Below are 15,147 nucleotides of genomic sequence, written 5' to 3'. Positions count from 1 at the left end.
CCATAAATAGCTACAATTTTTTTTTTTATGATGAGAACTTTTAAGATTTACTCTGTCAGCAACTTTCAAATATGCTGTTCGGTATTAACTGTAGTCACCATGCTGTACATTACATCCCTATGACTTATTTTATAACTGGAAGTTTGTACTTTTTGATTACCTTTACACATTTTGCCCACTCCCCACCTGTTCTCTGTATCTATGAGCTTGGGATTTTTCATTAAGTTTTAGAATCCTCATGTGTGCGAATACGACCTTTGTCCTCGGCCTTATGTCACTTAGTATAATGCCCTCAAGGACCATCCATGTTGTCACAAATGACAAGATTTCATTCCTATTTATGGCTGAATAATATTCCATCATATTCTTTTTTTTTTTTTTTTTAAACATATCTATTGATATCAGAGAGAGGAAAGGAGGGGGAGAGAGAGAAACATCAATGATGAGAGTCATTGATCGGCTGCCTAGCCCACAACCTGAGTATGTGCCCTGACCGGGAATCGAACCCCGATCGCCTGGATCCTAGGTCGATGCTCAACTGCTGAGCCACGCCCAGCTGGGCTCTATCGTATTCTTTATCCACTCATCCATTGATGGACACTCAGGACGTTTCCGTATCTGGGCCATTGTAAATGCTGCTGCAACGAACACGGGAGTGCCTCCTTTCAAGTCAGTGTTTTTGTTTCCTTTGGATAACTGTCCAGAAGTGGAATTGTAGGACCATACGGTGGTTCTATTTTTAATTTTTTTGAGGAGCCGCCATACTGTTTTCCATAGTGGCCTTCCCAGCTTATATTCCCACAAGGGTTCCCTTTTCTCCACATCCTCTCCAACACTTATTTCTTGTCTTTCTGACAGTAGCCATTCTAACAATTGTGAGGTGATATCTCATTGTGGTTTTGATTTGCATTTCCCTGATTAGCAATGCTGAGCATTTTTACATGTGCTTGCTGGCTATTTGTATGTCTTCTTTGGAAAAATGTCTATTTAGATTCTCTGCTCAGTTTTTTACTCAGATTGCTCTTTTAGCTATTGACTTGTGTGATTTCTTTATGTATTTTGGATATTAACCCCTTATTTGATATGATTTGCAAATATCTTTTCCTACTTCATAGTTGCCTTTTTATGTTGTTGGTTTCCTTTGCTGTGCAGAAGTTTTTTAGTTTGATGAAGTTTTATGGTTTCATGTCTTATATTTAATGCATTTTAATTGTTGTGTTATATGATTGAAGATAGAGCTCCAGTTTCATCTCTGTGTATGTGGCTGCCCAGTTTTCTCAATGCCGCTCATTGAAGAGACTATCCTTTCCCCATTGTATATTCTGGCTCCTTTGTTATAAATTAATTGACCATATATGTGTGGGTCTACTTCCGGGCTCTGTATCCTGTTCCATTGACCTGTGTGTCTGTTTTTATGCCAATACCAATCTGTTTTGATTATTATAGCTTTAATATAGTTTTAAATCAGGGAGCATGAAGCATCCAGCTTTGTTCTTCTTCCTTAAGATTGTTTTGGTTATTTGGGGTCTTTTGTGGTTCCATACAAATTTTAGAATTGTTTATTCTATTTCTGTGAAAAATGGCATTGGAATTTTGACAGCAAATATATTGAACCTGTAGATTATTTTGGGTAGTATGGACATCTACAATTTTTAACACCTTTATGAAGACAATTTACATACATAAAATTCATCTGTTTTAAGTGCACAAAGCAGTTATTTATCACTGACTTTTTGGAGAGAGTGGGAGAGGGAGAGAGAGAAACATCAATTGGCTGCCTCCTTCACACCCCTTATTGGGGATCAAGCCCACAACCCAGGCATGTGCCCTACTGGGAATCTAACCCGCAACCTTTTGGTACAAGGGACGATGCCCAACCAACTGAGCCACAGCAGCCAGGGCCAAAGCAGTTATTTTTAAAGTTTACAAAGTTGTACAAAAATCACAATTTAGTTTTAGAACACTTCATCAACCCATTTGCAGACAATCCCTGTTCCTGCCCCTGCAGTTACCAATCTAGTATGTGTTATATTTTCCTTTTCTGATATTTTATAAAATGGAATCATACCTTACCTGGTTTACTGTGTCAGCTTTATTTTACTTAGCATGTTTCTGAGGTTTATCTGTGTTATAGTATGTATCAGTACTCCACTGAATGGATTTTTTGTTTATCCATGTACCGGCTGATGGTCATTTGGGTTGTTTCCCTAACATGAACAATGCTGCTATGAACATTTGCTGATACGTCTTTGTGAACATGTTTTCATTTCTTTTGAGTTGGAACACCAAGTAAAATTTCTGGGTCATATGGTAAACTTATATTTAACTTAGGAAACCTCAAACCTGTTTTCCAAAGTGGCTGCACTATTTTATATTCCCACCAGCAATGTATTAAGGCTCCAGTTTCTCTACATCTCACCGTTTGTCTTTTTTATTATATTCATCTTAGTGGATGTGAAAAGGTATCTAATTTTGGTTTTAATTTGCATTTCCCTAGTGACTAGTGATGGTGAGGATCTTTATATATGCTAAGCCATTTGTATATCTTCTTTGCTGAAACATCTATTCAAATATTTGCCCATTTTAAAATTGAGTTGTCTCATATTTAAGCTTTAAGAATTCTTTATATACTCTGGATATATCCTTTATAAAATATGGTTTAAAATATTTTCTCAGTCTGTGGTTTATCAATTTATTTTAATGTTTTTTTGAAGTGGAATTTTAAATTTTTATAAAGTCCAACTTATTAATATTTTCCTTTATGGATTGTATTTTGGGGTTCTTATCTAAGAACTCTCTCCTAAATGTTTTAACTTCAGTTCTTATATTTAGGTCTCTGATTTATTTTGAATTTATTTTTGCATATTGTAGGAGGTAAGGGGTCTAAATCTTTTTTTGCATCTGATATCTAGATGTCCTAGTACCATTTGTTGAAAAGATGATCCTTTCTCCATGGAAATGCCTTGGCACCTTAGTTGAAAATCAATTGACCATAAATATGAGGGCTTACTCCTAGACTCTCAAATTCTGTTCCACTGATCTTTATGTCTACCTTTATATCAATACCACACTGTCTTGGTGGTTGTAGCTTTGTAGTAAGTTTTGAAGTCGGGAAGTGTTCCTCATTTTTAGAATTGTTTTTGGCTATTATGCATCCTTGGCATTTCCCTAGAAATTTTAGGATCAGCTTGCCAGCTTTTCAAAAAAGCCTGCTGGGGTTGTGACAGGGTTTGCATTGATCTTTAGATCAATTTGGAGACAATTGCCATCTTAATATCGAATCTTCTAATTCATGAACATGGAATTTCTATTTATACCTTTAATTTCTCTGAATGTTTATAGTTTCCATTGTACAAGTCTTATACTACTTTTGTTAAATTTATTCTTAAAAATTTAATTCTTTTGGTAATATTGTGGATGGAATTCTGTTGTTGTTTTTTGACAGTACATTTATTAAAGCTGGGGACAGTGAAACAAGGAAGGGCCTAGGATAGAATCAGCAACAGGAGAGCCCAAGCTGGGCTGCTTTGCCTCTCTAGAAATGTTATGGGAAAGGGAGCCAAGGTGGGAATGTTACTACCTCACTGGAGAGTAAGAGAAAATAGGCCTTGGGGACAGGTTCAGGGGGTTAGCCTGAGATGAGCCGCCGCTACCCATTGCTGCCCAGTTTGCACATCTCGTGGGGTCCCTTAGAGTTTAGGAGATGCCTACCTATGAGGGAAGAAGAGGGGGAAGAGAAAAGCGTGGGCATGTTCCTGGTAGGGAGAGCAAGCCTGGAACTGTTTCCTTAATTTTACTTTTAGATTTTTCGTTGCTAGTATACAAAACACAATTGATTTTTGTATATTGATATTGTAGCCTGTGACCTTGCAGAGCTTGTGGATTCCTGTTCATTGAGCCCCCACTGTACCTGGCTATTTTGTGGCCTCTTTCCATGGCCGGGCTTTTAGTAGCTGGCATTTCTTCCAGTGTCCCAGAGGATAGATCTGATTTTGTTTTGTTTCTTGTCCCTCTAGTAAAGCTGCCCAAATTGTCAGAGGCCCCCTTAAGTACCATGGCGGCCCTGCTAAATCGCATGCTTCCATATACATTTTGAAAAAGCAGTGTAAATTCTAGAGATTGCCTCTCTTGAAAACAAACTACAGATCCACCCCACCCCCTTTTAAAAAAATGTCCTTGTGTTCAGAAGGTTCTGGGATACTCCTGTTTTGGACTTGTAAGGTTAACCACATTACACCACAGTCAGCTTCTTTAAAAGAATAATGACAAGACTTCCAAAGGGCTTTATCTTCTATTGCATTTATTAACCTCTTTACTGTTCTTTGGAATCTAGAGTTTAGACTGTGAGGCGAAAATAGGACTTTTCTTAATTTTTTTGTCAAGTGATGTGATGGCTGGAATCATCCAGAAAAAATAAAAGGTCATTATATTTTCTTGAATACTCATTTACGACTTCAGCTTTTATTTTCAAATAAAAATACTACGTCCTATAGCCAGGGATGTAAGGCCTTGGTTACCTTGTTGGAATAATGGCTGTCCTCTACCTGGGAAGTCACTCTGTACAGGTAGGGACTGGGAGGCAGGGGGGGTGAAGTCTAAGAAGGAAGAGGTTTTCCTCAGAACAAAGCTAGTTGTCAGTCACCACCAGACCATTATTGTGTCTACATTTCCAGAAATGGTGTACAGAAGTTCATTTTCTGTTTAGTCTTCATGGATTACACCTGTGAAGCAAAAAGGATAGTCTGAATAAAACACCTAATATTTTACCAGCTTTTAGAAACACTGTTCTTTTCCCAACATATATTCCATTTTTCCTTGTTATGTAGCAATAATGGTTTGAGTGGAATAGACCCAAGTTTATGTTAAGCTTAAGGGGTAGGCTTTGATGGGTTTAGGTCAGTAAGAAAATCCTCCTCTGCCTCCATCCCTTCCCAGAACAAATGGGTTAGCTTATAGCACACCTGTTGCCATGTGGATTGGTTCGGGGTGCCCTGAATTAATGTGAAGTTCAAGACTCTCACTTGGACAGTGTGATATGCTGTCTACAGGGTGGGGCAAAAGTAGGTTTGCAGTTGTGAGTATGCAAAACAGTTTATTCTTGTATTCTTGTATTTTCCATATGAACAACTGTAAACCTACTTTTGCCCCACCCTGTATAAAGCTAGGAACTGCTGAGCAATTTGCCACCTATAGTAGATAGCTGCTTAGATGGGCCTCAATGATCCTTGCTTCTAGGTTTCATGCCCTTATATAATCCTCTCACCTTAAGTGTGTGCTAGATCTAGTGATTAGTTTCTAACTAGTCATAGGATACAGCAAAAGTGATGGGGTGTCACTTCTGAGATTAGTTACAAAAAAAGTATGGCTCCATCTTGGGTATTGTCTCACTTGCTCTCTCTGCGGGAAGCCACATGCCAAGTTGTGAGGTGTACTATGGAGAGAGCCATAATCACCCTTATGTTCACTACAGCATCATTTGCAATAGCCACGGAAGCAACCTAGGTGTCCACTGATAAATGGATAAAGAGGATGTGGCACATACACAATGGAATATTACTCAGCCACAAAAAAGAATGAAATCTTGCCATTTGTGACAACATAGATGGACCCAGAGAGGACAGTGCCAAGTGAAAAAAGTCAGAGGAAGACCATATGATTTCCCTTATATGTGGAATCTAAAAACAAAACAAAGGAACAAACAAAATAAACAGACTCATAAAAATGGAAAATAAACTCATTTGCCAGAGGGGAGAAGGCAAGGGAACTGGTAAAAAAACAAAACAAAACAAAAGGTGAAGGGAAATAAGAGGTACAAACTTCCAGTTATAAAATAAATGAGCCACAGATATGTAGTGCACAGCATACGGAATATAGTCATAATATTGTAGTAACTTGGCATGGTGACTGATGGTTACTAGACATAGTGTGGTGATTACATCATAAGGTATATAAATGTTGAATCATTGTGGTACACCTGAAACTAATATAGTATTGTATATCAACTAAACTTTAATAAAAATAAAAAACCACAACTATCTGAGCACTTGAGAGTACGTGAAGTGAGAAACAAGGAGAAGAAAAGATGTAGAGTTATGATTAAAATAGGATGAGGGAGGGTACATTCTGATGGGCAGTTCTGACAGAGGGAAGAACTTGGGATAGTAGGGGAGGGCTATGCATCTAGGAATAGAGTCAGGATTCAACAAAGCCAGCTTGTAAATTCACCTGCTGATCTGCACATGAGACCAGGGTACTGGCTGGGTTGGTGTGATCTCCTGGGAGAGAGAAGTGGGGTGAGGATGTTCTCAATGGGTCCCTGCAGTGGGTGGGCTCAAGTTAGCTGCTACTTCCTGGGAAGAAACGTATCAGATGGGACGTGGAGGATGGTCTAAGTTTGAGTACAAAGGTGACTGGGCATTGCAAGAAACAGAACTAACTGTGGTAAGCCTATGCAGGAGGAATAACAACAAGGATGGGCACAAAGCCACAAGAGTGGACAGGAAGTGAGGGGGCAGCTGAGGGCATCTTGAGGTCTGTACTTGATTTTTATTTTTTATTGATTTTTTTTTTTTAGAGGGAGAGAGGAAGGAAGAACAAGGGAGGGAGGGGCAGAGAGAGAGAGAGAGAAACATCGATTTGTTGTTCCACTTATTTTCACATTCATTGGCTGATTCTTGTATGTGTCCTGACCCGGGATTGAACCAGCAATCTTGGCCTATCAGGACGACACTCTCACCAACTGAACTATGCAGCCAGGGCTTGTACTTGGTTTTTAAAATTTGACAAAATAAAAGAAGAATCCAAACAGGCAACAAATGAAAAGCAAACAAAAGTAAAACACAATTCAACTCACCACTCTGTTTAACAGCTGGTTCTAAATATGATGGTTAAATTTTCAAGGTCTTCATTCTTTAATTGTAATTCTTCAAGCAGGGTGGCCATAAACTGTGTAAACACCAGATTTTCCTGAGAATGCTTCTGAATGCCAAGAATTGGGGTCAGCCTGAAACAACCAAAAATATTAAATACATATCCACGAAATGGGAAGGAATAGGGGGCTTCGTCTTCAACAGGGTGGAGAGTTTTTGTCATGGCAGAGAGATACTTTACTAATAAAAGCAGAAGAGCAATCTCAGGAAAAAATGGAAAGACCAAACATATTAAGTATAGAAAGAAACCTAAAATTCTGAATCTATAACATGTTCATCATGCCAGCAAAAACTACCAAAATTCCGCTCAGAAAAGAAAATGAAGTCTTTCTACTTGGGGAAAGGAGGTTGTAGAGAGAAACTTAGAGCTGAGAATTGCTTTAAAAGCATAAATTTAAAAGCAAATGAATGTTTGGATTATGTCACCTGAGAAAAGACAATAAATAAAAATTACCTTTTAAAACACTAGAGATGAATTACACCTTATAAGCCACTTAATACAAACTTTATAAGGAACACACTGTTTTTTTCTCCTATCATTTCCAGTAAATACCCCTAAAGGATTGCATATAATAGATTCTTAAAAGTAATTTACATTCAAACGTGATTAGTAAGAATGATTTTAAAAAGTGACTGATCACAAAGACTAAAGACCATTACTTTTCATAAATATTTTTTTATCTCCAGACATCATGCTTTATAGAATCTTTGCAAGTTACATTCCTGGAAAGCTTTTTGGGGGGCAAAAATTTTCTCTCCAAATAGTCTTACGCCTTTCACACAGCTCTTCCAGATGCTTGCTTAATCTTCGTCATTGCCACTGGGCACATGAAATAAAAATAACTCTGATTTTTAAATCAATAAAAATCAAGAAATTGGAGCAGAGCAATTGTGCAGTAGTGTGTGTGAAATGGGAAATATTATTTTTAAATATGTCTTTATTTCAGAGAGAGAGAAACATCAGTGATGTGAGAGTCATTGATCGGCTGCCTCCAGCATATCCCCTACTGGGGGTCGAGCCTGCAACCCAGGCATGTGCCCTGTGATCTCCTGGATCACAGGTTGATGCTCAACCACTAAGCCATGCCGGCCAGGTGGGAAATGTTATTTTTTGAGACAGATTTCATCTTTGCTTAGCCATTTCATACAGAATGCAAAAGTAAAAATTTGTCAAATTGTCCAGAAATGGCCAGGACTGTGAGGAAGTGGTAAATTCTCTATTTCCCTGAAGGTGTCTGAGCAAGAACTAGAGGCTAGGTGACTCCCATAATAAACAGTCCAGTGAAATCCACACAGTTCTAAATGGGAAAACCACTGCAATGTATTCTTTCCCACCTCTCTTGTATTTCTTTAGAGCTAGGGGATGGAGTACCAGGTTCTCATATTTTATGAGCATTGTCTGCTGCTATTTCTCAAAGGTGGTTCATACTGGGAAACAGGACTACCCAAGCCTTCCAAAGCGAAGCCCAACCTGGGCACTTGGGTGAATGTAGGCAGTTGTGGCCAGCTTTTCTTGAGGCGTCTTCCTGCAGAGAAGGTGGAATCCAGACGTCAAGCTCGGCTTTTCCCACACTTAAGTAAAGTCAACATTTAAAATACAAAGTTGCTGCTTCCCTACAATAAGACCAAAGATACTGGGGATGGGATAGCATTAGCTAAAATAAAACCAAGAAGTTAGAGGAGGCAGATAAAATATGTCAACTCCACAGAGACCTAGCTTTTGTATTTAAAATAATACTTATGTGCTGGCTGGTGTGGCTCAGTGGTTAGAATGTCTGCCCACACACTGAAGGGTCCCGGGTTCGATTGCCTGTCAAGGGCACGTACCTGGGTTGCAGGTTCACTCCCTGTCCTCTGTCAGGATGTGTGTGGGAGGCAACCAGTCGATGTCTCTTTCTCATATGGATGTTTCTTTCTCCCTCTCCCCCTCCCTCCCTCTATAAAAAGCAATGGAAAAAATATCCTCAGGGGAGGAATAAAAAAAGAAAAAATGGTACTTATATGACATATCTTAGTTTCTCTCACTTTCAAGGAGACTAATATTTGGTTCATATATGAAAAGTTTTCTCAATTACTTCTCAAAGTGCCATTAGTATGTTTTGAAACTTAACCTTCAAATTAGAAGTAAATGGTGACTACTAGATTTTTCAACCTGTGTGCTCATGAGAGCAGAAAATGAGAAGAGTAATAGAGAAACAGCTTGTAAGAAAATTGTTCCATCAATTGCCCTAGTTAGAAACTATTTCAGAAATAGTAATACTTCTCTAGCAAACTTATACAGATATCATAACGGGTTAATGGTAAACTTTAGCTAGGAGTTAAAAAAAATAATAAAAAGAGGAAAGCAACAATTTAATCCTGCTCCATGCTCCTGAGTCCATGGTAAACAATGCTAATTAATCAGCATTCTCTTCTTCATTAGCTGGACCTGCTTTGAGACTCCTCAAAACAAAGCTCTGAGCAACCACTTCCACTGTTTTAGAGCTGGCTCCTGAGTTGAAACCTATCCCCTCCTCAGTCTAACTGCAAACCCTAGGAGAACTGTCTCTATACAACACAGTCCTAATCCTAGACCTGCCAGAATGCTTGTTATGATTTTGGGCAAGATGAACATCAAAGCCTTAGCATCTATCTATAAAATGGGGCTAATGCTACTTAAGTTCCCTAAAAGTTGTTATTGCAGATTCAAGTAGGATAGTGCAGATGAACAGGCTTTTATAAAACCAGTATGATGCCTTCTGGTGGTGACAACCTCCCCACAACATGCCCCTCACTAAGGATCTCCTTCATCCCTCTCCAGAAGAGAAGAGGAAACAGACGTGCCCTGGGGCAGAGCCCCAATTCTGACTTTATGGATGTGAAACGCCCAGGATGCTATAAAGTCACCACCGTCTCTAGCCCCACACTAACAATAGTTTTATGTATTGGCCACTCCACTGTGCTCTGTCAGCCTACAGGAGGAAAGCAAGGCTGACAGGATACTCCTTCAGATGGAAGCAGCACTAAAAGCGCCTTGAATCAAGATGAGAGGGGAGCCCTGGCCAGTGTGACAGTTGGTTGGGTGTTGTCCGTTGCACTGAGAGGTTGCCGGTCCGATTCCCAGTCGGGGCACATGGCCCAGGTTGTGGGCTCAAAACCCCGTAGAAGGGGGTGCAGGGGGCAGCCGATTGATTTTTCACGCTCACATTGATGCTTCTCTCTCTCTCCCCTTCCTCTCTAAAAATCAAATATGTTTTAAAAAAGATGAAAGGGGAGCCATCCCAATAAACACATTTTGAATTTAAAAAATCAGTTATGGTAATGACTATCAACTAACATTTACCATGTGCTACCTATAAATACTTAACTATTTACATGCTCTAAGCATGAATTATCGCTCCCATTTTATGGATGATGAAATGAAGGTACAAAAAATTGAAGTACCTTCCTCCCTTCCTCCAGGTCACAAAGATGGTTAAGTGAAAAGTCAGGGCTTTGCACCATAGCAATTTATTTCAGAAAGCGCACGCTCTTGGCTAATATGCTTGCTTTCATTCTTTGTAATCTTTACCTGATTGATGTGTACTGAGCCCTCGAACATGCAGAAGGAACAGAATGTTTTAAGTTTGCTTTAGAGAACTAAAGGACTACAAATATGAAAATGACAAGTAGCTGGCAGGCAGAAGGAAGTGCTGACAGAGAATTATACAAGGTTTGGTGTCTGTTAGGAGAGGAATATAAACCCACGCCTGGAGATTTCTACGCAAGTCATTAAGTAGATAAGTAGAAATCCTTAGGCATCTGGAGCCAGGATTTCCTGACTACTATTAACACTTGAGCCTTAAGTGTTGTTGCATAATTATACTTCTGGAAAGTTAGCCAACAAGATTTCCTTTAATTTTATTTATTCCATTGTGTTTCTCCTTTAATCTTTAATTGAAAAGACGACTTCTTCCCCATTCCCCAATCTCTAACATAAAATGTAAATGATCATAGAAATATATATTAACTTCCTAAAAATTTTAAGTTGACTTAAATCCTTTTTGGAATAAGGTGAAGTATGAATGAATAAATAATAGTTCCTGTGTACCTCTGAACATTAAGAATCCAGTGGACAGTCATGTAAAAATTGTGTTTTCTCTTTAAAATTATCCTCTCTAGAAACCAGGCTCATGAATACAAAAAAATGAAGGATTGTTCTGATATTATTATTCATTATGACTTTATAATTCATCAAGAAAGATGCTGAACCCTGAATTATAGTATACTATAATTTTATGAACAATTCATTCAAAAGAATTATGATTTGCTTCTATATCCAAAGTAATTTACATTTAAAATGGAATAAGGACTATATATAATCTTTGTTTTCCAGATTCCTCAGCTCATCTACTTTAACATGGTTTATTACTTTATAGCAACGGACTACATGCTCACTTTTCTGGCCTGCAGCTCACTGGGCATGTGCTGTATTTCCATGTGATTACCATAGCAAGACACTCTTGTGCAAGATCATAATGTTTCATCAGTTTATTATGGTTTTAGTCGATAAGAACTGGTTATAGCCATTGCCAAAGACACTACTAACAAAATGCTGGGATTTTTTTTTTAAGAATATATGCTAACCTAATGATAGGCGCTGTCTGACTGAGCGGAGGTTGAGGACCCATGTGATGTAAAAGAGCACTGTGCTGAGCGTGGAGGCAGGGTTCTATCATCCGCTTTTGCGGGCAGTGAGTATGGATGGGCTTTGAAGACCACAAGCACTGCGCACTGCAGCCCCTCCGTGTGCTCAGGGCCTTCTAGTTCTCTTCCTAGGTGACTGCAGTCTTTGAGGTCCCTGATCACGTCCTCCCTTCCTCAAATTCTCCGTTGGCTTTTGATGCACTCACGGTTCTCCTCTTACCCCTGATTCTTTACCATCTTTTTTGTAAGCATTTCTTTTTTCAGCAGCCCATGAATCACAGGTCTTACCTATCACAATCCTTTCTCATAGATCTGATCACTTTGTTCTCTTGCTTTAATAACTACTTGTAGGAGAAATCCAATTTCTTTGGGCTTTTTAATTTCGTTTTATTTTCATTGCTTCAATCACATGAGTACATTCTTATAAATACTTCAAATAATATTAAAATGTGTATTGTTAGTTGTATATATTTTTCTCACCTGCCAGACAGAAATGGATGATTGGAATCACATTTTATTCATCTTTGTGTTCCTCCTAGGCTTGTTCTCTTAATAATCTGGTGCATGATTATAGAACTAAAATCACTGCTTCCCCATATTAGCACTTCTCAATGTACTACAGCAGGTTTGTGGGCTAAATCCAGCTTGCTGCTTATTTTTGTAAATAAAGTTTTATTGAAAAACAGCCATGCCCCTTATCTAGTCTATGGCTGCTTTTGTGCTATAGTAGCAGAGCTGAGTAGTTGGGACTACTCAAAGATGAAAATATTTACAACTGGTCCCTTTATAAAAAGTTTGCAAACCCTTATACTAGAAGACTATTATGCACCAATTTTAATTTAAAACAAACACTAATATAATGCTTTCCATATTATAGTGCTCATGATGAGAGCAATTAAAACAGAAGATGAGAAATTCAAAGGAATCCTTTAGTTCTATAATATTCAGGGTCTGCCAGAAGAGGTAGAAAGTAAGCAAGGGTTAGAGAACCTGTTTGAAGAAATAATGGCAGAACACTTCCCTAACGTGGTCAAGGAAGAAGTCACACAAGTTCAGGAAGCACAGAGTCCCAAGCAAGAAGAACCCAAAGAGGCCCACACCCAGACACATCATAATTAAAATGCCAAAAATTCAAGACAGAGAATCTTAAAGGCAGCAAGAGAAAAGCAATCTGTTACCTACAAAGGAGCTCCCATAAGGCTGTCAGCTGACTTCTCATCAGAAATTCTCCAGGCCAGAAGGGAATGGCATGAAGTATTCAAGGTAATGCAAAACAAGAATCTGAAACCAAGAATACTCTACCCACAAGGCTATCAGTCAAAGAGCTTTCCAAACAAAGAAAGGCTAAAGTATTTTATCACCACCAAACCAGAATTGCAAGAAATGTTAGCGAGATTACTGTAATAAGATGGTGAAATAGAACAAGAAACATAAGTACTTATCTATTGCCATTTTTTTCTTTATGCCTATCAGTAGTAACCTTAAATATAAATGGATTAAGTGCTCCAATCAAAGGACATAAAGTTGCTGAATGGATAAGAAAACAAGACCCAAATATATGCTGTCTACAAAAGACCCACCTCAGACCCAAAGACACACAGGCTGAAGAGAAAAAAAAACTTCTGGAGGACTTTAAAGGAGAGATCGACAGCAATACAGTCACAGTAGGGGACTTTAACACCCCACTGACTTTACTGGATAGGTCTTACAGACAAAAAATCAACAAGGAAACAGTGATTCTAAATGACACACTAGATCAGATGGATTTAACTGACATTTATAGAACATTTCACCCCAAAGCTGTAGAATATACATTCTCCTTAAGTGCACATGGGATATTCTCAAAGATAGACCACATGTTAGGACACAAAACAAGTCTTTACAAGTTCAAGAAGATTGAAATCATACCAAGCATCTTCTTGGACATTTACACCATGGAATACTATGCAGCTGTAAAAGAGAAAGATCCCTTACCCTTTAAGACACCATGGATGGACCTGGAGAGTATTATGCTAAGCGAAATAAGCCAGTCAGAGAAAGACAAGTATCACATGATCTTACATGTGGAATCTAATGAATAAAATAAACCAATGAATGAAACAGATCCAGAGGCACAGAAGCATGGAACAGACTGATGAATCTCAGAGGGAAGGCAAGGGTGGGTGGGGAGAGATTAACTTAAGAATTTATGTGCATATATGCATAACTCATGGACACAGACAATAGTGTGGTAAAGGCCTGGGGGAAGGGGTGCAAGGTGGAGAGGATCAATGGGGGAAAAAGGGAACATTTGTATTACTTTCAACAATAAAGATAAATTTTAAAAAATCAATCAAGACCTACCACTTGTTCCTGCATTTCCCCTCCTCACTTCCACTTGTCCTGGAACTCAGTGTTGTCAGGGTAGTGCTAAGATTGGCCAAGAGTAAGTAGTGCTAAGTGCCATGGAGCTGGCTTGGTTTATAGCTTTAATTCACTTCCAGTCCTGCGGCGTGGGTGCTTGGTAGGACCTTACTCAGGAGCAAAAAGTATTGTAGTCTCACAGGTGAAGTATAAAAGGAGAGGAAATTCTTTTCACTCTAAATGAGATGAGATTCACTTGGCCAAAAGAAAACAATTTACGATATTTATAATCCAACTAATATAGGTCTTTATTTCTGTGTGTTTCTGGCTGTTTCTACTCTTCCTGAATGGGGTGTATTTTTATTCTTTTTAGGTCAATGAAAGTAACAATGTAGCAGCAAAACAAGAACTCAACTGTTTTTGGAATCTATACTTCTTGTCTGTTCCCATTAAGAGTTAAATAATCTAAGAAGAGAGATCCAAGATCCTTTCTTAATGTAGTGACTTGGTTCCTTGACAGATGGACGGCAAATCAACTACCTCCACTATCTTGACGGAGGGGGATTCTATACCTATGTGTGTATCATGTTGCAATGGTTTAATAAACTTCACATTCTAGACATTGTTCCTCATATATAATCTAAATATCTCTTACAGAATTTTATTTTTTCCTTTGTATAACTTTTTTTTAGGGGCAAGGTCTTAGAAGTTATTCCTTCATATTCTTGAAAATGGTTCTCAATTAAGTCTAAGTCCTTCTAGTCTTTCCTCAGAGATGCCATCTGACTACTCCTTATTCAGATTGGTAATCTTCACTATACCCACTTCTAACTTCTCATTTTCCTAAAATGTAGTGCCCCAGAATATAATTATTATCCAAATTCATTACTTCAAAACATAAACCAACATATCTCCCACCCCAAAGAGGATATCATGAAATAATACCTTGCTTGTCTAAGTTGTTTTTGAAGTACAATCTTGGGACCTTATCTGACACCCCCTTTTTTGTTAAATTGACTCTCCAGGTTCATCCTTTCCCCTTAACTCTTTATCTGTACACAATTATGATATGCTAATCACTTATCTGTTTAACCTTTTCATTAAAGAACAACTCCCACCCTATTATATATTAAAAAAGACTCTAGCATCTATTCCAGTCTTGCAACTTCTAACAGTGTATATCAAAGAAAACCACAGTAAACTGGGCCCA

General features: G+C 38.4%; 1 protein-coding gene and 1 pseudogene across 3 annotated transcripts in view; one reads left to right on the top strand and one right to left on the bottom strand.

Annotated features, from left to right (window-relative positions):
* Positions 1-4,445: 4,445 nt before the first annotated feature.
* Positions 4,446-15,147, bottom strand: part of RPAP2 (RNA polymerase II associated protein 2) — a 72,262-nt gene continuing 61,560 nt past the window's right edge. For both annotated transcript variants that reach the window (XR_013999335.1, XM_081144443.1), the window contains exons 12-13: positions 6,854-7,003; positions 4,446-4,721 (exon numbers count right to left, since the gene is read on the bottom strand). Coding sequence is in view for 1 of the 2 variants with exons in the window: in XM_081144443.1 (XP_081000569.1) it covers positions 6,862-7,003 (142 nt within the window). In the remaining variant the exon portion in view is untranslated. The remainder of the gene's footprint in view (positions 4,722-6,853; positions 7,004-15,147) is intronic.
* LOC308560497 (small ribosomal subunit protein eS27 pseudogene) lies at positions 9,693-10,004 on the top strand (annotated as a pseudogene). Its single transcript has one exon. The product of its transcript is annotated as a small ribosomal subunit protein eS27 pseudogene (transcript).

Source organism: Miniopterus schreibersii (assembly GCF_964146895.1).
Source record: "Miniopterus schreibersii genome assembly, chromosome: 8".
Classification (NCBI taxonomy): Eukaryota; Metazoa; Chordata; class Mammalia; order Chiroptera; family Miniopteridae; genus Miniopterus; species Miniopterus schreibersii.
Note: the sequence above shows the minus strand (reverse complement) of the source record. Positions and strands in the feature narration are given on the sequence as shown.